The following is a 26600-nucleotide window of genomic DNA, read 5'->3' as shown; positions in this document are numbered from 1 at the left end:
GGTTCCTGTTTAAGTGTTCTGGAGAAGCGGTGTACACTTTCCTCTCGTATATGTGCAGCTCGTTAGAAAGCAGCGTCCCCGTAGCAACATAATCCCCGCGACGCTTCTGTAAACAACAAATTGAAGTATCAAGTTTTCAAGTAAACATTCAGAACATTCAGAATGAAATGCAACAAATCTACTACTGGTCTTCACTGTTTGATTATAATACATTAAAGTGCACCTATTATAAAATGTGCCTAATTTTGTTAGTGTCAAACACGACTTGTTCAATGATCTGTTCTAAAGCATTCATTCTAAACTCCTCCTTTCAGAGAGCCTACTTTGCTCTGATTGGTCAGATATTTCATTCTGTTGTGATTGGTCTACCACTTAGTGTAGCATTTAAGGCGGGTCAAAGCTGTTTGCAAGCAGCCAATGAAGACCAGTGTGATTTTATTAAATAAGTGCATGTGTGGACGTGACAGCCCATTCTCTCTGAGATCTGTTTGCCCATTTTCTACACCGCTAACAAAAAGATGACCTGACGGTCAGTCTCAGTTTAGGGAGTGACATGTGTGGTCATGTGAGTTTCTGGTGTTCAGTGTGGAAATCAGGTGAAGATGGACGCCGAGCAGACCGACACTGAACTGGTGGCCAGAAAAAATAACACACACGCAGATCACAGGCACTGGCGATATGTCTTTATTTCATCAATAATTAAAGTTAATATAATATGGGAGCGTGACATGTAAATAAAGCACAAACTCCAAAACTGTCAGTCTCTGTGCCGTCAGAGCCAGTCGCGGAAGAGACCCAATCTGAGCGGGAGTCGAGACCGGGAGAGATATAAAGTTCCGCCGGCTGATGCGCACTCTTAACACTGAGACGCTCGTCTCACAACCCCGTTGTTTGCAACATGCAACGTGTTGCATCATTGATGAGATCATCATAAGATCATAAGATCAATCTTATGTGAAAAATAACATTACAATTACAAGAACAATAAAATGTGTGTGTCTGTGTGTGTGTGTATACAGGTGCTGGTCATATAATTAGAATATCATCAAAAAGTTTATTTCAGTAATTCCATTCAAAAAGTGAAACTTGGATATTATATTCATTCATTACACACAGACTGATATATTTCAAATGTTCATTTAATTGTGATGATTAAAACTGACAACTAATGAAAATCCCAAATTCAGTATCTCCGAAAATTAGAAGTGTGTGTGTGGGTGTGTGTGTGGATGTGGGTGTGGGTGTGCATTTTTGGAACATGCGCATGTTCAGCACACACACATACAACGCCTGTCAATCAAACAGGGTGCAGCTGAGCGGTGGTGGTGTAGTGGTCTTGAACTACATGTAAAACATACTTTCATACTGTTTCAATGCCTTAAACAATCGTTGTGTGCCACACATTTTTGATTTTGTGGCACACAGAAACTGCGGATCAGTAGCGCACTGCAAACACAGCATATGTGAAAGCACTATAGCGCGTGCTGCTCCTGTACCGTATACGCACCGCATACGCACTGCCCACGGAGTATGTGTGAAACGGGCGTAAGTCACGGACCGCAGAGAAAGAACAATGCCATAGTTCTCCCATTGAAGATGGATTTAATGATAATCTCGCAATCAGCTAAAGGCTGCTCATCTGCACTTTCGCAGGAGTGTTACGAACCAGCTTGCGCTAATGATCTGCTCTTCTCTCTGGCGCGCTTGTACAACAACCGGGCTTCCCTCGATATTGCGGAGTGCAGACCTCAAAACTGATGTGACCAATTTCAATTTTAATGAGACTTCTAGATTTTTTCCATTATACATCACCTTTACAAATTGTTTTCACGATTTTACATATTTTGACAATGTTATAGTTTCATATGAAATAATCTAAAGGTAGAATCTATTAGACCTCATTTTATAGGTCTTTAACTTTAACTACAACAGTGGCAGTTGTAGTTAAAGTTTCAAAACGTGTTTCAGCTAGTATTTATTTTTCATAAGTTGTTGTTATTATTATTACTATTATTTAAGTCTAGCACACTGACCTAACCATGATAATAAGGAGCCTTTCCTCCTGTGTAATATGTATGTTCTGTTTGAAATTAGGAAACAAACAGGATAATAATGGGCTCATACAAGTAAATATGCTCTTCAATTTGCAAAGGAGGTTGAGAGAATACTTCCTGTCGCTTTTGTTGTTGACTTCAACAAAAATGTCACTTGATGCATGTCCTTGTACTTGAAAGCCATGAACAAAACTATGCAACATAAAAGGAAATGCCACTTGATTTCCAATGTAAAATCTGTCCTGAAGCAAAACTAGTTGAGAAGCACTGAGTTAAAGGTACAGACAGGAGTGCACCTACGGTATAAGTTAATAATCATAGGACAATACTTTAAATGCTAACATGTAAACTAACATGCTTTAGTTATATAACATGTTATAGTTACATGCTATTTTTATCATGTTTATTATTATAATTCTGTTATAATGCTTTCTTATTTATTTTCAAAAGAGACTTTCTTTACACATATATCCATAAAAATAATAAAGCATTTGTTCAACCAAAAAAACAAAAACCTCTTCTGTTTTTGCTCCTTTAAGCATCATTGTAACTAATAATAATAATTGTGTAATACCATATACCGTGAAACCTTGATATTTTCTGAGATCGTTATCGCACCATAAAAATCTCATATCGTTGCAACCCTAGCACCCATCCTCATAAAAACCTAAGCAGCCCAAATTTCCTATAATCTTCTGGAAACCCACAAATAGCACTTTTGGGGCATTTTCAGCTTAATCTGAAAGAAGTGCCCATCTAATGCTGTTCTTTTTTTTTTTTTTCGCATGCCAAAAGAACCTGGAAGAGCTGCCGCTGAGCGTATATAAACCGTAATTTCACCTATAAAGAAACATTTTATTTATGCCAATGAATTGTATTGTGTCATGATCTGCTTACTACAGAATGGAGGTCCTTCATGTCAGTCATTCACCACCACTGTCTCTCCAGAGATGCAAAATAGCCTTCTCACCATCTTCTTTAAATAATGTACAAATCTCAGTCTCAGCTTTATTGCATTTTGTAGGAGTTTGGGATGAACGGGTCTGATGGATAAAATAACGTATAGAAATAGTTCACCCCAAAATTAAAAGATTTTTCAATGTTTACTTGATCAAATGTTGCTCCAAACCTCCATGTTTTTTTTTTCTTCTTGTTTGGAACACAAAAGGAAAACTTCAATTGATTATTTATAATAATAATCAGTACTAATGAGTTGAAATCTGATTTTATTTTCATGAATACCTAAGTGTTATTGATTACAAGCAGCTTTTGCTTTGTCAGCAGCTTTGATTATCATATCACTTATTAACCAAGATTATGTCTCTGTTCAGTTACTCTATATCTGAATTTATTACTGACTCCAGTAGGTCTGTCTAACCATGAAGTAAATTTTAGCACATTTTGTGTCAGCAGATTACATTCATAAGAAACAAGTAGCATGATGGATATGTAGGTTATCATGTGATCAATATGTGTAGAAAGGATCATGGGATTTCCAATCTAAATATATTGGCGATCAACTGTTCTGTTTATTTGATCAATACTGTTAGATGAATGAAGTATTAAATATTCTTGTCCAGTCCATCTCTGCATTTTACAGGTTTGTTTGTATGTTGAAGGCAGGATTGACACATTATTTTTATGGTCACTGCTTAAGTGTTCAGATGTCCCATGACAACTATTAATAATTAACCCAGGAATTAACTCAAAGTCATTGATTTAATGTTTTCTTGGGGCTGGTTACTTAATATTGTGCAAAAGCATAAAACTTTATGGCGCATAACAGAAATATTGTCCGTCATTGTACCGCCAAGTCATTTTTATTTGTATAGCACCTTTCACAACACACATCGTTTCAAAGCAGCTTTACAGAAGATCAGCATTAACAGACGATAAAACTGTAATGTCTATAATGTCTTAGTCATCATTGTGTAATTTGATAAAATATGATTTTGAGTTGTTTAAAAATAAGTAATTAAATAATTATTGTATTTATAACCCCAGTGAGCAAGCCATAGGCGACTGTGGCAAGGAACACAAAATTCCATCCGTCACAGCCCTAATTAACAATTTTGGTAATGTTGGGTCGCAACTTGATGTCCAATGCAAAATATGGATCCTGACACAAAAAAGTTGCCAACTGCTGGTCTAAAATAATAGCAGCGCTTACTGACAGTGTTTTTGGAAGTATGCCTGCTCCCAACCCCCATTTGAAGCCCTGTGTGTTCCATAAGTGTTCCTGCCTCCCACAGGGTCTATGCTCCAGTTCCAGCATTCATCACATCAGAGCTCACAGCTCAATCCTCCTGACACACTGTGTGTAGAGAGGAGGTCAGGGTTCCCACAGATCCTTAAAGTCTTAATGTCTTTTTTTTAGTTTTTTATTGATTCATATTTTGAACACAGAAAAACTTATACACACAGAATCAACAATTAACCCCCACCCTGACCCCATCAACATTCCAGTGGTCATACGTGATTATAGACACACACAAATAATTAAATTAAAGAAAAGGAAAGAAAAAAATTATGATGATAATCACACATCCAGCAATGTCGGATAACCGCCCCATTTCTCCATAAACAAATTCAATTTCCCTAGTCTTCTAAATTACCCTTCTTCAAAGGCCGCCACCCTCCCCATCTCAGAGCACCACTCCTGAAATGAGGGCGCTCCAGCCAACCTCCAACCCCTTTAAAAGAATCTGTCTGGCAATCATGATGCGGGTTAGGACCCAACTCTTTATGTGTCTATTCCCAAAATCGATGACCGCCCATTGCCCAAAATACAGAGTCTGGGGCAAAATGAAACTTGAGTGCCCAATACATCACACACCAAACTCTGAAACTTCAACCAAAACTCCTGGATCTTAGCCATATGCTCGAGGCAACATTTAAATAAATGTCCGAATTAAACACTAGAGTACAAATGTGAGGTGTGTAATTTAACTTCTCTGGTTAGATTGATAGAAATCCAATAATAATAATAATAATAATATTTTAAACTAGCATACACTCACCTAAAGGATTATTAGGAACACCTGTTCAATTTCTCATTAATGCAATTATCTAATCAACCAATCACGTGGCAGTTGCTTCAATGCATTTAGGGGTGTGGTCCTGGTCAAGACAATCTCCTGAACTCCAAACTGAATGTCAGAATGGGAAAGAAAGGTGATTTAAGCAATTTTGAGCGTGGCATGGTTGTTGGTGCCAGACGGGCCGGTCTGAGTATTTCACAATCTGCTCAGTTACTGGGATTTTCACGCACAACCATTTCTAGGGTTTACAAAGAATGGTGTGAAAAGGAAAAACATCCAGTATGTGGCAGTCCTGTGGGCTGAAAATGCCTTGTTGATGCTAGAGGTAAGAGGAGAATGGGCCGACTGATTCAAGCTGATAGAAGAGCAACTTTGCTTGAAATAACCACTCGTTACAACCGAGGTATGCAGCAAAGCATTTGTGAAGCCACAACACGCACAACCTTGAGGCGGATGGGCTACAACAGCAGAAGACTCCACCGGGTACCACTCATCTCCACTACAAATAGGAAAAAGAGGCTACAATTTGCAAGAGCTCACCAAAATTGGACAGTTGAAGACTGGAAAAATGTTGCCTGGTCTGATGAGTCTCGATTTCTGTTGAGACATTCAGATGGTAGAGTCAGAATTTGGCGTAAACAGAATGAGAACATGGATCCATCATGCCTTGTTACCACTGTGCAGGCTGGTGGTGGTGGTGTAATGGTGTGGGGGATGTTTTCTTGGCACACTTTAGGCCCCTTAGTGCCAATTGGGCATCATTTAAATGCCACGGTCTACCTGAGCATTGTTTCTGACCATGTCCATCCCTTTAATGGTCACCATGTACCCATCCTATGATGGCTACTTCCAGCAGGATAATGCATCATGTCACAAAGCTCGAATCATTTCAAATTGGTTTCTTGAACATGACAATGAGTTCACTGTACTAAAATGGCCCCCACAGTCACCAGATCTCAACCCAATAGAGCATCTTTGGGATGTGGTGGAATGGGAGCTTCGTGCCCTGGATGTGCATCCCACAAATCTCCATCAACTGCAAGATGCTATCCTATCAATATGGGCCAACATTTCTAAAGAATGCTTTCAGCACCTTGTTGAATCAATGCCACGTAGAATTAAGGCAGTTCTGAAGGCGAAAGGGGGTCAAACACAGTATTAGTATGGCGTTCCTAATAATCCTTTAGGTGAGTGTATATTCTACCCAGATTTACTGATTAGCATTGTTAAGGCCATGTTGAATGTGAGCCCCTGCCTTCTTTAAGAGTCTGTGATGCTTGATTTATTTTGAACTTGTTTAGACTTGTTTTGGTTTGGGGATACGGTATTGATTTGATTTGTTCAGGTCTTGAAAAAGGTCTTAAAGTATTAAATTAGATTTTAAAAACTCTGCAGCAATCCTGGAAGTACACAAGTGTCCCATATGGGGGCACAGGAGTTTGATTGGGAACGCCTTTAGTATGGCCCTTTGAACTTTTCCCCAAATTCTGTGTTTTCAGTTTAATTAAATGCTAACCTAAATATATTGTCTAATCAAATTAATTCATAGAATTTTTATTAAATTAATACAAAATCATTACAAAAACATACAGTTGAGTTATATTTTTCAAATGACTTTTATACAGATCCGCACAGCACAATTCAAAACAAAACATTGGAGTCATTTTTTTGTGCCAACCAGTGCTGCACAGCAGAGCATCACAGTATTAATGAAAGCATTAACGAAAACTTTTCAGTACAACAACACACGCATTTAATAATTAATTGTTATAGATATTATTATTATTATTATTATTATTACTACTACTACATTGAGTATTACATTTTACTGTACAGTAGAAATATTTCTGTCATTATTTTGACATATCACGATTTTAATATGAATTGTGCATTCATGCATTCATTTTATCCCAAATATATCTTATTCCGCTAATTTTTATGGTGTATTCCATTTTTATTACTGGTTTCACGAATCACAGGGCCCTACTTTAGATAACTATTTACTGCACTGCGTTCTAACATCCCGTAACATTCATTCATGCCATTGCGTTAAGGGCAGTGTCATTGTTAACAAAATGCATACAGTTTGCAGCCTGTTGCTGCAGATAGATTCAGCGTTAATGTGTGTGTGGTGAGGTTTGTCGGGCAGTCCTGCTGTGAGAGGGAACAGCAGGGACATTGTGGGGGACATGCTGCTCTGACTGGGTAGCGTGAAGCATTTGGGTGGGAGGAATTTCTCTGCATTCCAGCAACATGCCTGGGCTTGAAGAGTGGGCCATGCATCACACACGCATGCATTTATACATACATGCATGTGTGCATGCATAGTTGTATTCAGTCAAAAGTCAAAAGTTTGGGCACACCTACACATTGTTTATTATTACTTAGTTCCACATTTGTTTACACATTTTGTTCTGAACAATTTTTTTTAAATAGATCAAACTATGATATATTATGTTTAAGCTTATTCAAAGTCGGCACTCTTTATATTTTATATTATTATAAATATATTATACATTGGTAACATTTTAATGTTTAAATATATTTATTAGCAAAAACTGTATTGCAAAATGTAACTTACATGGTATATGAAAATTGAACATTGGTGAGTTAATTCTTTGAAGGATTCGTAGTGCAGAAAAGCAGGAAACACTATATGGTATATACACTTGGGTATGTGTACATTATGTATATAAACTGTTGAGTGCATATCATTTTGAGTTTATAATTTTAAAACAAATAAAAGTGATCATTAAAAATTGCATTTTGTCTTTATTTATTACTGCCCTTGTGAAGCTATTTGACATTATATGATGGTTAATTTTAAACCATTTAGTTGAGTATTTTTTTTTTCTTTTTTTTTTTTTTCTCCCCAATTTGGAATTCCCAATGCGCTCTTAAGTCCTCGTAGTGGCTTAGTGACTCACCTCAATTGGGGTGGCGGAGGACGAATCTCAGTTGCCTCCGTGTTTGAGACAGTCAATCCGTGCATTTTATCATGTGGCTTGTTGAGCGCGTTACCGTGGAGACCAAGAGTGTGTGGATGCTTCACGCTATTCTCCGTGGCATCCACGCACACCTCGACACGTGCCCCTCAGAGAGCGAGAACAACATTATAGCAACCACGAGGAGATTAACCCAACGTGACCCTACCCACCCTAGCAACCGTGCCAATTGGTTGCTTAGGAATCCTGACTGGAGTCACGCAGCACATCCTGGTTTCTAACTTACGACTCCATGTTTGTTAGCCAGCGTCTTTACTTGCTGAGCTACCTAGACCCCCAAAATTGAGTCTTAAAGGTCCTGGAATTTATTTTGCTGAATGATAACCCTCTAGTTCACTGGAATAATCATGCATTCTAAGAAAAGTGAAAAACTGTAAATACATTGCTGTTATCATAGTCCAGCTGTTAAAGCATATTATCATCATAATTTCCTTATAAAACTATTACTAATGTTTTTCTCAGCCAACTAAATGCTTGATAACAGACTGTTATTTTTATTGTTTATATTGAGCAACGCATCTGCAGCAAATCCTACTGAAAATGTTTTCATGGACATGATATACCAGCACCTTCTCACACAACACAAAAGCTATTTTAGAAACATGTTTTGTTCGATTTGACTAATGGAATTAGTCCACTATTAAAAATCAGCAGTGGTGCAACCCATAACATGGATGAGGATTAATGTAGAAGTAATGTCAGAAGTTTTGCATAAGTGGAGTTTCTCCAAACTCTGGCTGCATATGGTGACTAAAATTAAGTTTACATTTAGTGACATTAAGTTCCATTACCTGGCAACTATACACAGTTGTGTAATGCCATTTTAGGCACTATTCTTAACAGATTGTATCGAACATATCTTAAATATCAATTTCAATGATGTAAAAAAACAAACAAAAAGGCAAAAACAAACTGCTTGACATATTTGATGACCCTGTATGTCAGCCACCATCTAAGACCATTTCTGACCCAGGAAAAGTCCTAATTTGTGTACAAAACAAATGTATTTAAGTCTTTTATATGTACTTATGTATCTCAACAACCAAATAAGAAATATGATTTTCATCATAATACTGATTGTTTTTATTGCACAATAACATCACATTGATGCATTAAACACTAATAAGCACAAGGTAAGGAACACATACCTGAGCAGAGTGTGACTGAACTTCAGTCACAAACTTGTAAATGTAACATTAACTTTTTGGCCAGAGCTGTGTGTCTACATTTTACATTGATTGGCTTGCCATTTAAACAGTGTCCCAAAGTCCATCAACTATTGAAGCAGAGTGCATACATGTGTTTATTCCACGTTTCCTTGTCCTACTTTTCCAGCAGTAAATTTTGAGTCCGATAATAACCATGATTTCTCTGTGAAAATAAATACCCAAAACCAAAAGTGTCATGCTATTCACTTCATAAGATAAACAAGCTTATTACACAGCTCCCTGGAATACTCCATTCTGATTGGTCAATCATGCCATTGAGTGGTCTGACATTTCTTAATGACAACTGCACATTAAGTGATATCAGACTATTCATCCCAGAATTATAAGTAGTCTTTTCTATCTCTTATATCACTTTGCGTTCCCTAAAAGTAAGGTAATACAATAATTTCAGCTCAAATGAATATTTTATGTACATTTACTTATTTATTTGGCAAGTAATCACCAACTAAACTCTGATGCAAGCTGGAGGAGAAAATGTGCTGTTTTGGGAGACTTTGGAATCTCTCATCATTAAATAACTATATTAATGCAAATCAACATTTCATGTACATGTATGTATTTATTTATTTATTTGTCAAGAAGCCAATTATTATGCAGGTTAATCTCCATTCAGATGGAAATTATTACAAAATAAACCCCTTCACAGTGATTTATGATGTCAGGGTTTATTTTGTGATGAACAAAACAGACTGTACATTATTCCTTATATATCCTCACCCCATTCCCTTTAATGACCTTCTAGGGTCAGATTTTACCACAGAAATAACAGTAAATATTATACCATGTTTATAAATGAGAACCAAGAGCGCAAATTGAAGTGGAAATTATAACTTATAGAAAACGTATATTAGAGTTTTTTTTTTCACCCAAAAATTTACATTGTCTCATTATTTTATTACCTTTAAGCCATCCCAGGTGTGTATGGCTTTCCTTCTTCAACAGAACAGAAGTGAAGATTTTTATAAGCACATTTCAGCTCTTTTTGTGCGTACCATGCAAGTTAACGGGTGGCATCAGGCTGCCGGCTGTTTGATGGTCATAAAGGCATATTTAGGCATCATAAAAGTCATCCACATGACTTCAGTTAATCAATTGATGTCTGCTGAAGAAAAGTTGGTTTAAAAAATAAATTGATGATTAAAACTTTAACTTTTTTCTGATTAACGTTTTTAAAAAAAATTATTCACACAACTGACAAAGAAAAGAAAAACATATATTCACATAGTCAATATTTTAGGTGTTTGAGTGGAGTGTTGAGATCCTTTGAAATTTTGGTTCAACATTTTGGGATTCCCAGATCTCAGTTCTTTAAGTATTTACAGCTGCGCCACCTGCTTTGTATTTTGTATTTTAGGGAGTAGCATACATCCCCTAAAGCGGCAGATACTCTGGGAATGGTGATTACTGCTTTTGGAAATGGTCAGTAGGCATCAGTGTATTACTCACTGCTAATTCAGAGTCTGAGGGACGGAACTTCAACTTCTGTCAAGAGATTATGCGAGAGATTTAAACTTAGTATTGGAGGCGGGAGTGTGGACTAGGATTTAAAAAAACGTAACATCTGCATCTAGAGATGCAAGGGTGCACCTTATGCAATTTAAGATTTTACATTGATTCTATTGGATCTGAAATTTGCATAAACAATATTTTGTTCTAAATATTACTGGACAATTTACAGCAACTGTATATTATGCTCCCACAATTTATAGCAAAATACAAACATACTGTAAATTATGAAATGCAACATCTTATTGTAAAATTTACACTAATACCCCCTCCCCCTTACACTGCACAGTTTTGGCTCTCATGTGGGGCATTTGTTACCTATACAAAGGTAATTATTTTCTAGCCTTCTGACTCTGAAGTATTTAACTTAAAAGTATGACAATTTAAACTATTAATTACATTTTAAAATGACATATTTCTGTAATTACAAAATTGCATGATCTTTACATTACATAATGTGCACTGTTACTGAAACATTTCTTCTCATTCACATATTTCCAAATATTAAATGAACATAGCGAATGTTCAAAACGAATGCACCGACACAGAGGAGTAGATGACAGCATTTCTACAGATTTCGAATAAGGAGCTTATAAAACATGGCAACTCCTTCAAGCCAAATGAATAAAATGATGCAAAAATAAACATTTAACAATGAACATTAGTTTTATTTAGATATGATTCAGTCACCAAAATTGGTTAATGTTTTGTAAAATTATAATTGTATCATTTAATAACGTTTTATTTAACAAAGGCTATTTAACGCATCCGGATCATATTTTTTTTTATATTATTAACTACATTGTAGCATTTGGTATTTTTAGTGCAAGAGAACTAACGTTAGTGAGGTGTGAGCAGCGTGGCAGTGAGTGATAGTTTCAGCGTTGAGCCTATTTTTGCCGTGCGGCTCACGCTGAGCTCAGCGGCTCTGGGTGCGGTACAACACTAAAATAATCAGGAGATTATTAAAAAGACACATAAGCAAGTCAAAATTATTCAAACCAAACCTAAAACTCACTAAAATGACTTAATAAAGGAAACAATGAATAAACTGCTGGACCTTTTGCCATTCTGTGTGTATATAGGTGTACGGTATAGATAAAAATATTAACCAATCGCAACCAAGTGTGCTGATAAAGATGAAGTGCACATGACTGCCCGCTGTTGTCCTTGAAGCACCAATACCCTAAGTTTATTATTACCTTATTAAAGAAAAAAATTGCTGTAGGATCCCATAGATAACATTATCTCCTGTGCAGAGGCACTGCTGTTTCTCGTTGAAGAGACGAGGCCAATGTGAATGTCCAACGCAACTATGGCACATCTAGCATGCTTACATGCTTATCACTGACGTTGACTAGATTAACCCCTTAGGTTTTGAAATTTGGTACCGAACGACAACACATTTTTTGATACTCAATAGTTTAGAGGCAATTCGGTCGGTGCCTAAAATAGACAAAGTTTAGTATTTTTTTAAACCTGACATGGACAAATATAATATTATTAGGGCTGAATTATAAAAAAAAAAATTATCGAATTAATTACATGGTGATATGGTTACTGATATTATATTTTTACATCTCTAAAAATTAAGAGAACAATTCTGTGAAACATTCCAAGGTCAAATCACTCATTTTGTGAGTTTTTCTACCTGGGCGGCTTCACTCTTGAACGGCTCTCAGGTGTACAGTAACTGTAGTTTCACAGTATGACCCAGTTTGACTGAGTGTGATGGTCTCATTATAACACTCATGTCAACCGCACTTAGCAACTCGTTCCATGTTGTAGTTCACATTATAGCTGGAATCCAGGGGAAGAGCATGACAAGAGTTTTGCTTTGTGTAACGTCCCCCAATCATGCTTGAAGGAAATCTGACTAAATTGAATGCCTGTCCTGGTTTCTTTAGCGTGGCTTTTATAGCCATTGGCAGGACAGTGGTGTGTGATTTCAAACATGAGCAGCAAACTAACATGCATTTTCAGGGCTCTACACTTAAATTTTTTAGGAGCACTTGTGCTACTATTTTTAAAACTTTTGGTGCGCAGTCATAAATTTAGGAGCACAGTTGTAGTCCAGTTATTTATTTATTTATTTATTTATTTATTTTTGAGGTGGTAACGTTAATGTGCCACAATATAACATGCACAAATAGGCATGAGAATACTGAGCTCATCAATTGACAAAATTCAGGAACGTAGTGAGTCATGACAAAGGAGTTTGACCAAATGTAATATTTTAGTTAATTTGACAAGCTGTCTGCAAAAAGAACAACAGCAGCTTATGTTAACCTGTTTCACCTTGTGAACACACAGTGCATTCAGAAAGTATTCACAGTGCTTCACTTTTTCCCACATTTTGTTATGTTACAGCCTTATTCCAAAATGGATTAAATTCATTATTTTCCTCAAAATTCTACAAACAATACCCCATAATGACAACGTGAAAGAAGTTTGTTTGAAATCTTTGCAAATTTATTAAAAAGAAAAAAAAAATGTAAATCACATGTACATAAGTATTCACAGCCTTTGCCATGACACTCAAAATTGAGCTCAGGTGCATCCTGTTTCCACTGATGATCCTTGAGATGTTTGAACTTGATTGGAGTCCACCTGTGGTAAATTCCATTGATTGGACATGATTTGGAAAGGCACACACCTGTCTATATAAGGTACCATAGTTAACAGTGCATGTGAGAGCACAAACCAAGCCATGAAGTCCAAGGAATTGTCTGTAGAACTCCGAGACAGGATTGTATCGAGGCACAGATCTGGGGAAGGGTACAGAAAAATGTCTGCAGCATTGAAGGTCCCAATGAGCACAGTGGCCTCAATCATCCGTAAATGGAAGTTTGGAACCACCAGCACTCTTCCTAGAGCTGGCCGCCCAACCAAACTGAGCGATTGGGGGAGAAGGTCCTTTATCAGGGAGGTGACCAAGAACCCGATGGTCACTCTGACAGAGCTCCAGCATCTCTGTGGAGAGAGGAGAACCTTTCAGAAGAACAAACATCTCTACAGCACTCCACCAATCAGGCCTGTATGGTAGAGTGGCCAGACGGAAGCCACTCCTCAGTAAAAGGCACATGACAGCCCGCCTGGAGTTTGCCTAAAGGCACCTGAAGGACTCTGACAATGAGAAACAAAATTATCTTTCTGATAATCTGGAGGAAACCAGGCACCACTCATCACCTGGCCGATACCATCTCTAGAGTGAAGCATGGTGGTGGCAGCATCATGCTGTGGGGATGTTTTTCAGCTGCAGGAACTGGGAGACTAGTCAGGATCGAGGGAAAGATGAATGCAGCAATGTACAGAGACATCCTTGATGAAAACCTGCTCCAGAGCGCTCTGGACCTCAGACTGGGGTGAAGATTCATCTTCCAACAGGACAACGACCCTAAGCACACAGCCAAGATAACAAAGGAGTGGCTACGGGACAACTCTGTGAATGTCCTTGAGTGGCCCAGCCAGAGCCCAGACTTGAACCTGATTGAACATCTCTGGAGAGATCTGAAAATGACTGTGCACCGACGCTCCCCATCCAACCTGATGGAGCTTGAGGGGTCCTGTAAAGAAGAATAGATGGTGTGCCAAGCTTGTAGCATCATATGTAAAAAGACTTGAGGCTGTAATTGGTGCCAAATGTGCTTCAACAAAGTATTGAGCAAAGGCTGTGAATACTTATGTACATGTGATTTTTTTTTTTCTTTTTTTTTTTTTTTATATAAATTTGCAAAGATTTCAAACAAACTTCTTTCACGTTGTCATTATGGGGTATTGTTTGTAGAATTTTGAGGAAAATAATGAATATAATTCATTTTGGAATAAGGCTGTAACATAACAAAATGTGGAAAAAGTGAAGCGCTGTGAATACTTTCCGGAAGCACTGTAAATAGTCTTTGAAGTGTGGTCCTCTAAATGTATTTAAGAACTCTAAATTGACATCTGCACTGTTGAACACAATTAATGTTCCTGTCACACAATGTACAACAATCAGGTGCTGCAAATTTTAGTTGGCCAGGCTTTGAAACTTTTAATTTGAAAGTAAAATTTGATACTTTTCATTTCATTAGCTGACTAAAAAAATCTCACAATGTTTTCGCACTTGCTTGGTTGACTGAAGGGATGAAAAGTAGCCAATCGCAGCATGAAACATAACTGTTGTGCAGTATAGATGCATTTGGGAGTTGTATTATGCAGCACTTCATGAGATTCAATCTAGGGTCAGGAATCTTTAGACACCTCACGATTCGATCTGATTCTGGGAGTGAAGATCCAATTTCAAAACGATTCCTGATGCATCTACCTTTCTTCTTATTGATTATTCTGCTTTGCAAAGGCAAAACACAGTAACTTCATGTTTTGAAAGTTGCCCTGTGACTGACAGGTCTCGCTCAACTATAAGCAGGTTTTGAGAAAACTGCTGTAAATACAAAATCCACACTCAAATCAAGTAGCGGTTTTGTTGTTGTACAGTTTTAATCTATCAAGCATCTCTTATTCACGGTTCCATCTGTTTGCTCTGCGAGTAGAAGTCTCACCTGCTTAACATTCTGACGAGCTGTCAGGTTTGCGCTCTTCCCGATGAGTGAGAGACCAGCAAATTAAAGAGCGCAAGGAGCGAAAGACATTGGGAAGCAGCAGACAAAAAACAAATAAAAACATCACCCACGTCGCATGAACTGCTGTCTCATCATTATTTTCAGGTGTTTCATTTTCGTTGTTGCGGAAATTAGTGCAATAATGGGCGCAAGCTCATATTTCATGTTCTTTGCTGACGTGTAATAACGAAATCAACTCTCCCGTTGCTATGTGCGCGAGTTTGTGAATTAATTTCGGGATCATAGTTTCGTTAGGAGACAAATGGTGTGTGGTTGATGCATCCAGTCTGCGATCAGTTTTGTAGGATGCGTTTGGCTTTAGGATTTAAGCACGTTTCTAACATCTGTCTCTGGCAAGCGCATTAGCGTCACTGTGCTGCTGTTCTCAGAATCGATTAATCTGAGAATAGATTCTCTCACCCCTACTTCCATTGGGTCACTTGCACAGGTGCACCTAAATATTCTTTCACAGTCGCGCACAGTATTTTCAGTCGCAAAGTGACTGAAATGGTTGCACTGCAGAGCCCTGATTTTGCAAAAGTTGTGCTGCAGTTAAGCAATGGTGGAGCATATGACCAAGAAATACCCTGTTGTGTTTCCTGACACTGCATGATTGTTGCTTGCTTGTCTCTCATTTCCTCAAAACATGATGAAGAGGAAGTCCTCAGATGAATCTCAGACCCAGCTGACAGTTGTCAAGAATTGATGACCTTTGCTTTTATCTCACATGCACAAATCTATTTGACATGGTCCTTAAAATCCTTAGTGGAAAGACTGTATTTCTCAGTCAAAGTTAAAATGCTTGTATGCATAACTTGCACATTCAAATTATTGCTCTTCTGCACTTCGTGCATGTTAAAGGTGCTTTACACACTCAATAAAATAACATTTTAGTTGATGATAAAATGCAAAATAACAAACACGTGTCAAACTGAAATGGACCCAGCTTAAATCAATTATTCAAACATTGTAGAAGAATATATTCATTTAAACTTATGAAACCAACACACACTCATGGTGAAATTGTCAGGATGCGTACGACTGTTCTAAATTTGGCTAATTCATATAATATTGTGCGACTGCGCTCGTTTGAATTCCTACGACTTTAACTACAGCCAGTGATGTCCGCTGGACTTTGTTTCCATCTAATACATGACAATTACTTGCTTCTGTAACACACAACAGAGCTTCCAATCATGTTTACACACTCTACTGATTAAGTTTAGATATTTAGATATTAGAATGTCCTTAATGCCTCGTTCGTGGACCTCGAGCTTACTCCAGCATTATCTGGGAATTTGCACGTGATGAAGTCGTACGAGTTTATGCGAACAACATCATGCAAAACCATACAAAATAGTCAACTCTCAAATTTTCATGAGATCAGATTGTATCAAACATAGAGGTAAGTGATACAAAATACAACTGTTCTTGTGAAAACCTGAGCTTCTGGAATAATAGCATGTAATTCATATTTAGCTATGATTTGAAGGTACTCTATTCTGAATTCTTCATGTTTTTGAGACCGTTTAGGATATTCCATTGCAGTAGTGAGTTTTCACAGAAAAGCGTTCCATTGAGCATTCTGACTATAACTTGGTTCAGAATAAAAAAACAACCTGTAACTAAAGCTTTTGTGATTATCATATCTGTTTTAATGTATTTTAAGTTTTAACAAATAATCGGTGTAATGGAATAAAGCATATGTTGTAGGCCTTCGTGAAAGTTAAAATTTTACATGATATTTTCTATGTTGCACACATGAACTGGACTACCTAACATTCTTTATTAAATATGTCTGTTTTTGCATCCTTATATGCTGTATTTCTAATTGTTTTAATCGTGTTCCCATCTAAAAATTAGCTAGACAGATGTCTTTGACCATTGGGCCATTGGTCTTGTTGAGCCACATCTCTGTTGTTTATGTCAGCGTTTTGCACTTGAGTCACACGTCACATTTTTAAGATATCAGACAATTACAGAATTTAAAAGAATACTGAAGGATCATTAAAAATGTTGTCCCTCATTCATTTTAGGTCAAATCAAGCAAGAAACTGCGCTTGAACCATCTTTACGTGGTATATAGGCCTGTGTGGCTTCACTCTGTCTCTGCATGCACATGAAAGTGAGAGATCAGCCGTGTGAGTGAGAACTGGACTCTTAATGCAAAAATAACTAAATGCCAAGTATATCGAATATAGATGCGTTAGGAAGTTTTTATTATATAAATTCAAGTGTCACACTCGCAGTGGTGTGCCTGAATAGTTATCCACATTCACATGAAGTCATTTTCACTCACTGAAGATGGGTGTCTCAACTTTTGACTGGTAGTGTACACAATCAGGGGTCTTTTGTGCAGTCCAGGCCACTTCCTACAGCAAATAATAGCTCAAATGTGCATACAGGAAGCAGTAAATAATGAAACTCTTCTTATTCAATAGAATAATAGACAATTTAATTCTAGGAACTGAACGGAAATGTTGCGGTGGGGTTTGATTTTCATTTGTATGTGACATAGTGTGCAAAGCTCTCTGCATTTCATAACACTTGCTCTCATTGTCTAACTGCTATTTTTGTTTTGTCTGTTTCATGGAAAGATTTGTTTGTGGCTGTTATTTGTGTTTTTATTAATGCATTGTCTGTGACCTGTGCTGAGTGCTAGTAAGTTCAGTGTGTGTTTGGGCCCCTATATCAGAGATATGCTCATTGTGTTCACTGTAACCTGAGTGTTGAGAGCACTGCGGCTCATGAGAACCCTCTAGGATTACGTGGAGGGTTGAAATGGATTCACTGCCGCTGGCTCTTCCACGTCCCACCTGCGTGCCCCACAATGCCTCATTGTTCCTGCCCCATGGCACTGTGGGTTAGCTGATATCTGAGAGGGACTGGTCACCACCGACTTTCTCATTCAAAGTAAAACTGGTGAATTCCTGCTATCCGGTTTCCTTGTGGTTGGTTCAAGCTTGTGGAAGTGAAACTCTTCTGTTTTGCTGTTTAGGTTGCATGAATGCGTGCAGTACTCCTTCAAAATAGAGAATAAAAAATGCAATTTCAAGCAAAACAATCAATTTCTCCGCACAATGGAAAACTTGATAACGTCTACAGTTTGGTCTTATATTATTAATTAAAAACTTTCTTACATAAACCATATTCCTCGCTTTTGTTTAGAAAAAGAGGAAATTGTGTAAATTCTCAAACTCTGAAATGTTCAGTCTTGGTTCTGATTACATGGATTTGTTTCTGCAGGGTTGTCACAATAACAAAATGTCTGAAGTTTATATCAACACCAATAGAATTTCATGGTTCTTTATACCTTTATTTAGTCTATCAATTGTATATTAGTTTTGCTTTGGCATTAAAGGAGTCATGACATGAGGAATCCATTTCTCCTTGATCTTTTGACATACAGTTGTGGCAAAAATATTGACACCCTTGGTAAATATGAGCAAAGACCACTGTGAAAAATATGTCTATCATTTATCCTTTTGATCATTCAAAATATTTACAATGTTTAATTGAAGTAAACTAATTGAAAGGGGTGACAAATCTTATAATTAAATATTTTTCTGATGATTGGCACCCCTAGAAATTCTTATGAGTATAATATATCTGAAGTATATTCCCATTCATATTTTACCCTGGGTGACAAGGAACATTACATTCTTTAGCCATGACTTCCGGTTTCATAGGGGTATAAATATGAGGTAACTTCCCTTAGCCAAATTCCCTTAGTCATCTATCACAATGGGTTAAACCAAAGAATATAATTCTGATGTGTGGCAAAAGGTTGTTGATCTTTTCAAAACTGGAATTAGCTATAAAAAAAAATAGCTAAAGCATTGTAAATACCCATTTCCATCATCAGGGCAAGTGGAGAGTGGAGATGTTACGAATTGGCCTGAAAGAGGGCGTGTGTCTATATCGTCTCCACGCATGCCAGGAGTTCTTTGTGCTCCGTTTTTTTTGGGGGCTAAAAACAATAGGATATTTTACAGTGAAATTTTTAATTAAATAAAAAAAATCCAAGTAGTTTTCCCTCTTTAATTCAATGATTGTCATTTAGAAATATTTTTAAAAGATTAATTTGTCTTCTATATTGTTAGTAAGCACTTTTAATACAACATTTTATGTAGCGGTACAAGCTGAGTAATCGTTGCAATAATCGCCCGAATAGTCGAATAACCGTTAGATTAGATTAGTAGATTATAAAAACAATGGTTAGTTGCAGCCCTAGTACGCATCTAACGGTCTGTAACATATGAAGCAAAACAATTAACATGAATACTCACACTTGTTTGTTGTGACATTACTGTCAGGCCCAATATAGTTGGCACTGCATCAACGTTCAATTTAAGTCTCTCTGCAAAGCCTGCTCTGAACTTTTTTGTTAAAGAATCATCGGTAAAATGAACCAAATGAATGAATTGCCAATCCTACCTTGCGAGCATGATGCTCGGCTTTCATAGGAATTAATTGAAAACGCTCTCAGCTTTGCTCACAACATGCCAGTGATAACATAGGGTCAGACTGGATGAACTTGCTAATGCTAGCTGCCTTGCTAACAATTAGGTTACATCGGACACTGGATTGATTCCATCCGCACCACAAAGACGTAGCGGTCTCCTATATATGACCTAAACCATGCTAATGCAACTCCACAAATGCCAACATAATTCTCTAGCCTATTCAAGAGAATGTTGTGATCTATCGTGTCGAATGCAGCACTAAGATCTAAAAGCATTAGAAGTGAAATGCAGCTGCGATCAGATAAGAGCAAGTCATTTGTAACTGAAAAGTGCAGTCTCTGTACTGTGTTGAGGCCTAAATCCTGACTGAAATTGTTCATATATACGATTTCTTTGTAGAAATCAACATATTTGGAAAGATACTACCTTTTCTAGTATTTTCGACATAAACGAGGAGTTAATAATATTAAGAAGTGGTTCTGAGATTACAGGGAATACCTCTTAAGAGCTTGGTTAGGATTGGATCAAACAAACATGTTTTGGCTTTTGATTTTTTGATAAGTTTTGTTAGCTCTTAATGACCTATGACAGAAAGGATTGAAGTTGCACTTGAGGGAAAATTATGAGACTGTTTTCTGAGGTGCTATGACAGATGATTGCATAATTAATTTTATTTCTGATTATTTCAATTTTCTCAGTAAAGAAATTCATGAAGTCATTACTCTTGTGCTGCAATGTAATATCTGGTTCTGTTGAGTCTTTATTCCTAACCAATTTAGCCACAGTACTGAATAAACACCTAGGATTAATGTGGTTGTTTTCTATGAGTTTAGTAAAATATGCTGATCTGGCAGCTTTTAGTGTCTGTCTGTAGCTGCAGAAACTATCCTTCCATGCACCGCATAATACCTCTAATTTTGTATTCTTCCACTTGCACTCCATTTCCGAGCTGCTCTCTTGAGAGCATGAGTGTGATCATTGTACTGTGGTGCAGGGATTTTCTTTCGAATTTTCTATAATCGAAGGGGCGCTACACTATCAAGAGTGTTCGAGATAAATGTATTTATATTTTCTGTTATTTAATGAAGTTTTTCTAGGCTTTGGGGTTTACTGAGTGTATGAGATAGTATGGAAGATAATTAGTGAAGAATTCTTTAGTGGTTGAAAAATAGTTCTACCTGAACGATAGCATGGTGTAGATTGAGTAACATTAGCTGATCGCAGCATACGAGAGACAAGGTAATGATCCGAGATGTCATCGCTCTGCGGCAGAATCTCTATATTATCAACATCAACTCCATATGACAGAATTAAATCTATTGTATGATTATGGTGATGAGTTGGTCCCTTTACATTTTGTCTGAATCCAAGAGTGTTAAGAATATCTATAAATGCTAATCCCAATGTGGCATTTTCATTATCTATATTAATTAGGGATGTCCCGATCAGGTTTTTTTGCCTCAGAGTCCGAGTCATTTGATTTTGAGTATCTACCGATACCGAGTCCCGATCCGATACTTCTATAATACATAAAAAAAAGAATAAAGAACAGCGAAAAAACAGATCCAGGATGTTCCTTATTTTTTATTGAATTCACCCTATTTTAACATTCAACAACTCCGTTAACAAACAGAGCACTTCTGTGAGGTAGCTTGAACAATCAAGTAATAAATAACATAAATTCTTCACTTTTGGACTTTAGTGCAACAGTAAATATAAAAAAGTCTAACATAAAAACAAATAGCACCTCAACTTAAAATACCTGGCAGGCATGTAAACAAATAAAAAAATAAAAGTGCCACAGTGTTTGCAAACCAGTAATGTGCTTTTAGGAACTGCGAATGGCAGGTCACTCATTGCGATCATTTGTGCTATCTTGGTTGTGATGTCCTGCGCCTTCGCGCAGTCACGGGGCATTTTTTCTCTCCTTCAAACTCTCTTGCAGCGTGAGCTGACTCATCTTTGGCTGGGTTGCCTGGGTAAACTTGCTGTATTGTGTCGGGTGTTTGTTTTTGAGGTGCCGTATCAGGTTTGTTGTGTTAAATGTAGCCTTTTCCTTTCCACCTCTTGCAATCCCCAGTTTACATATCTCACAGTTTGCTATGGCAATGTTGTTGTCATCAACTTTATAATATCTCCAGACCGCAGACATGCTCAGCTTTCGCTTCAAGCTGCTTCCGTATTCTACTTCGCCTGAATTTAACCAATAGCGTCTCTGAAACAAAGTGATGTCATGCCGCACGCGTTGCTGTTTCTGTGTGGAGTCAAAAGGGTCTAACTCTGCCACCGCATAACTATAGATGTGTAAAAATATAATGAGAATATATATACATATATATATATATATATATATATCCGAGTCCTGATCGGGAGGTAACGTCCGATTCCGATCGAGTCTGAAACCACGTGATTGGGCCCGATTTCCGATCACGTGATCGGATCTGGACATCCCTAATATTAATGTTTTAGTCACTAATAATTAAATCTCTATTTACAGTAACTACAACATTTAAAAAATTTGCAAATTCACCAAGGAAATCAGAATAATGCCTGGTTGATCTATATACTGTAGCAAGGGCAAAAGACGACAGAGTTTTTATTTATTTATATCTGACTGTGTCACATTAAGCATTATTAGATCAAAACACTTACAACGTACATTTATATCCTGTCCTCTGAGTAACACCAAAAACTTCACTTTAAATTGCAGCAACACTTCCTCCTCGACCCTTCATAAGAGGCTCATGTTTATAACAATAACCTATTTAAACTGATATTCATCCGGGTTAAGCCAGGTTTCATCCGGTTTAAGCCACTATGATCCATAATAATTTCATTTACAATTAGTGCTTTGGTAGAAAGTGATCTAATGTTTAGTAGCCCTACCTTTTATATGATGTTTATCTTTAATTTGTTTGTTTTGTTCAAGTTTGACCTTTTTATCAAATTTTTTCAAAATTATTTAGTGAGGGTTTTGTGTTGTAGTTTATGTGACCTGTGTGACGTCTCAAGGCACCTAGCAGACGGTCGGATTAACCAGTTTGTCTACTTCCTGACCTGTGCCCCAGTTAGTCAAATACTATCATTAGGACTATGAGATAAATTACTAGAGAGAAGAGCGGCACCTTCCCTGGAGGGATGGAGTCTGTTTCTCTTTAGCAGGTCAGGTCTACCCCAAAAACTCTTCCAATTGTCTATAATCTTATTTTATTCTTCAGACACCACTCAGACATCCAGCCATTCAGTGACATTAATCTACTATAAACCTTGTCACCACGACAAGCAGGGAGGGGGCCAGAGCATATTACAGTGTCTGACATTGTTTTTGCAAATTCACAAACCTCTTTAACATTATCTGTAGTGATTTCCAACTGGCAAAGCCGGACATCATTAGTGCCGACATAAATAACAATTTTAGAAAATCTATGTTTAGCATTAGCCAGCACTTGTAAATTTGATTTGAAGTCAGATGCTCTGGTACCCAAAATGCATTTAAAAATAGTGGCAAGTTTCACTTGTACTATGAAGCGCTGTTATGTAACTGCAAGGTTTTGTTTAAAAAATAATTAATATATTTTTATTTGTTTACATTTTTATGTATTCATTTGATTACACACAGTTTTGATGATAATGTAGTTAAAACATAAAACATGGAGTCCAGAATAAAACTGAAAACAGAAAACATGTTTTTTTTTTTTTTTCAGTATCTCATGAAGAAACTATAAATTTTTTCAGACACTGTCAATTTAAAAGAAAATTCAGCATTTAAAATGTGTCATGAGACATCAGTGTTCGGTTCTAATCGTTACACTGCGTCTTTTTTAGTCCAAGAATGTCAGTCATTGTCAGTGCTTGGCACACATGTCAGATATTTGAATGGTAATTTCCCATTTGAATGTGTTTTTTTTTTTTTAATCTTTTCGAATTTTTATTTGACAGTGCTACTGCAGCACTGTGGGGCTTATGTGCACTCCAGAGACAGTGAGATTTTTAGATGCAATTTTTCAGAAGAGCATATACTAAAGCCAAGTGCACACTACAGAACTGATGGAAGACTTGATGGATCAACCTCACGACCATTGTTCATGACTGAAACTAAGATCCCACTATGAACTACGATCATAACAGTGAGTTTATTTGTGATAACACGTCAACAAACAACATGTAAGACGGACTTGTGACAGTTATTGTACTGATTTGCACACAAAGGGAAAAAACTGCAGAAAATGATGAGACAGCAGTGTGGGAGATGTAGGTGATGTTTGTATTTAAAAAAATAAATAAATATCTGTCTCCTGCATTCCAAATGCCTTTCTGTCCTCTTGTGCTTTCTATTTCTTTGGATGTTGCTCAATGCCAGTCTCTTGCTCGTCGGAACAGTGTGCATACGATATGCTTGGTTGATTTCTTAAGCCGCAAAACCGCTATTTGTGTCACTTTACTGTCACCTGTGGTGTAGAAAGGAGAAGCTAACATCTGCACTTTTACAGAAGCAAGTATCTCATGTAGCCAACCTGGTCCAGCAACCGATATTTGTGGTTATAGGTTAGGGATCGATTCATTCTAAATTAATAATTTAATACTATTTAATACAGAATGTGTTTATTGATAAAATAAAAAAATGGAGGACAAGATGCGTTGATAATCCATTTGGAATCTAATCTTTACCCATTGAATCTTAATAGAATCGTGAGGCCAGTGAAGATTGACACCTCTAAATCAAATAATTGGCAAAATGTTACCAACTATGGATGATGGAATGTTCTACATTTGAGTATCTCAGCTTCCCAGCGACACCTAGATTAACCTTCTTGGCCACTCAGAGGCCGAGATACTCAACAAAACAGTGGAGAAGGTGCGAGGAATCACAAAAGATTAAATATCTTTGAACGAGGACATGGCGAGTGCTCCGCTGGTTTAGAGCGCCACCTGCATGTGTCGGGTGACATATTTTTTTTTGAAGTTCAACCGTTATTTCCTTTAATGTCATGGACTTAACATTAAATCCGAGCTGTCACTGTTTGAAATAACATGTCAACTACACATTTGAACACAAATTAAGTTGAAACATAAAAAATGTGTAGATTTACACATAAAAATGAAACGCTTGTATCAATTAAAAGTGCAGTTTGCCATAGCTGTCCGAATGTGATCTGCAGTGACAGCAAAACAATTCACTTGCGTTTTCACGCAGTAAAGGAGTGGTATAGAAACACATTTTGGTGACAAATACTTTGGTGCACTCACACTTATTCCATTTTGATTAACTCTACTCAGTAGCTTCAGTGGGGCTAAATAAGGTGAATACTGTTACGGAAGGTGATAGAGGAAAATTATTTTTTCTTAGTACTTGCTGCTATCTGGTGGAATGAACGAACAATTTTATGCGGACATAGAGCAAACAGAGCCTGAATCACAGACTTTTAAAGACAGGATAGAAATAAAATAAATGGATGGTCATAATATTGTAAATGTTTAAAATGTTTTTAACATTTTCTTTCTTTTATGGGGGTGGGGGTTCTGTGAAATGAGACCAATATTTTGCAATTAGTCTACTGTATGTGTGTAAATTGAGCTTTACATTTGGGTGTGAAAAATGCAGGTGGCAGTCAAAATATGGGACGAGGTGAAGCACTACTGCTACATTGTGCTTCTTGTGTAATGAATGAGTTTTTAAAATGGTGTCATGATAAAAATAGTGAAACTTTTCCAAATTTGAGACCGCTGCATTCTGTTCAAATCTAGTGCGGCTTAAGAAATGCATCTGATGAATCTGAAAATGAGCCGACTAGTTGTTCAGACAGCACACTGGCTAGTTAATTTGTAAGTCGCTTTGGATAAAACTGTCTGTTGAAAGACTTAATGTAAATGTAATGATTTTAAAACAATTTAGCTTTGCAAATCCATACTGTAATTCTGAGGAAATCTGTGTAATTCGTTAGCAGTCATGATCGCTCTCTCATTCATGTATTTCTCTTTTTGCAGTAGTGACATGGACAGTAAGGAGACTCCGCGTGGACTGCAGAAGATGGAGGACCGGCCAGAGGAGCGTTTGATTAGAGAAAAGCTCAAGGCCACCTGTATGCCCACCTGGAAGAGCGAGTGGCTGGAAAGACGTAGCAGGAGAGGGCCGATGGTACAATGACACACACACACACATATTTTCACATCCATGGAAGAGGCAGTGGGAGAATAATAGTGATGCACTGTAGTTTGAAGGCTCTGAAACATTTTCAGTTTTTGCTGGAAAGAGAAAATGGGCCAAGAAATCTGCTGAAGAAACCAGCTTTAACCATCTTTAGAAGAGTTTGTTGGTCTTAGTTGGATTGAGGTGGTTTAGCCAGTCTTCCAAATCAGGGTTCCAGACTGACTAAAATGCGACCAAAAATGATTACGACAATAATGTAAAATCTTGTCGGGGTGTTTGCTTTCATATGCAGTTTCATCAGATATTCATCGGATATTTCACCCTTTCTGTTGATGATATAAGATCAACGGCTGCACGCAAACAACAAACACAACACGAGCCATGATGTCCATTTTGTAAACAATTGAAGGTGGTCTTTATAATGAATCGCCTGACAAGAGCTCATTTGAAATCAGGAGCTCAGGTTAGCAGTTTGAACTCGGCCACTTTCTCAGCAAATCAGCCATCAGTGAGTTCACAACTGGGAGCGCAGACATTTTGAAGTCGTAGT

At 37.3% G+C, this 26600-nt stretch overlaps 1 protein-coding gene across 1 annotated transcript in view; it reads left to right on the top strand.

Moving 5' to 3' along the window:
• The window catches only part of LOC127635955 (mitogen-activated protein kinase kinase kinase 1-like), a 111239-nt gene that overhangs the window by 23053 nt on the left and 61586 nt on the right, over nucleotides 1-26600 (top strand). Inside the window, exon 2 of the mRNA XM_052116266.1 lies at nucleotides 25888-26038. Within this exon, the coding sequence (XP_051972226.1) occupies nucleotides 25888-26038 (151 nt within the window). The remainder of the gene's footprint in view (nucleotides 1-25887; nucleotides 26039-26600) is intronic.

The sequence above is a fragment of the Xyrauchen texanus genome, chromosome 43 (assembly GCF_025860055.1).
Source record: "Xyrauchen texanus isolate HMW12.3.18 chromosome 43, RBS_HiC_50CHRs, whole genome shotgun sequence".
Taxonomy (NCBI): domain Eukaryota; kingdom Metazoa; phylum Chordata; class Actinopteri; order Cypriniformes; family Catostomidae; genus Xyrauchen; species Xyrauchen texanus.
The sequence above is the reverse complement of the archived record's forward strand: the minus strand, read 5'-3'. Positions and strand labels throughout refer to the sequence as shown.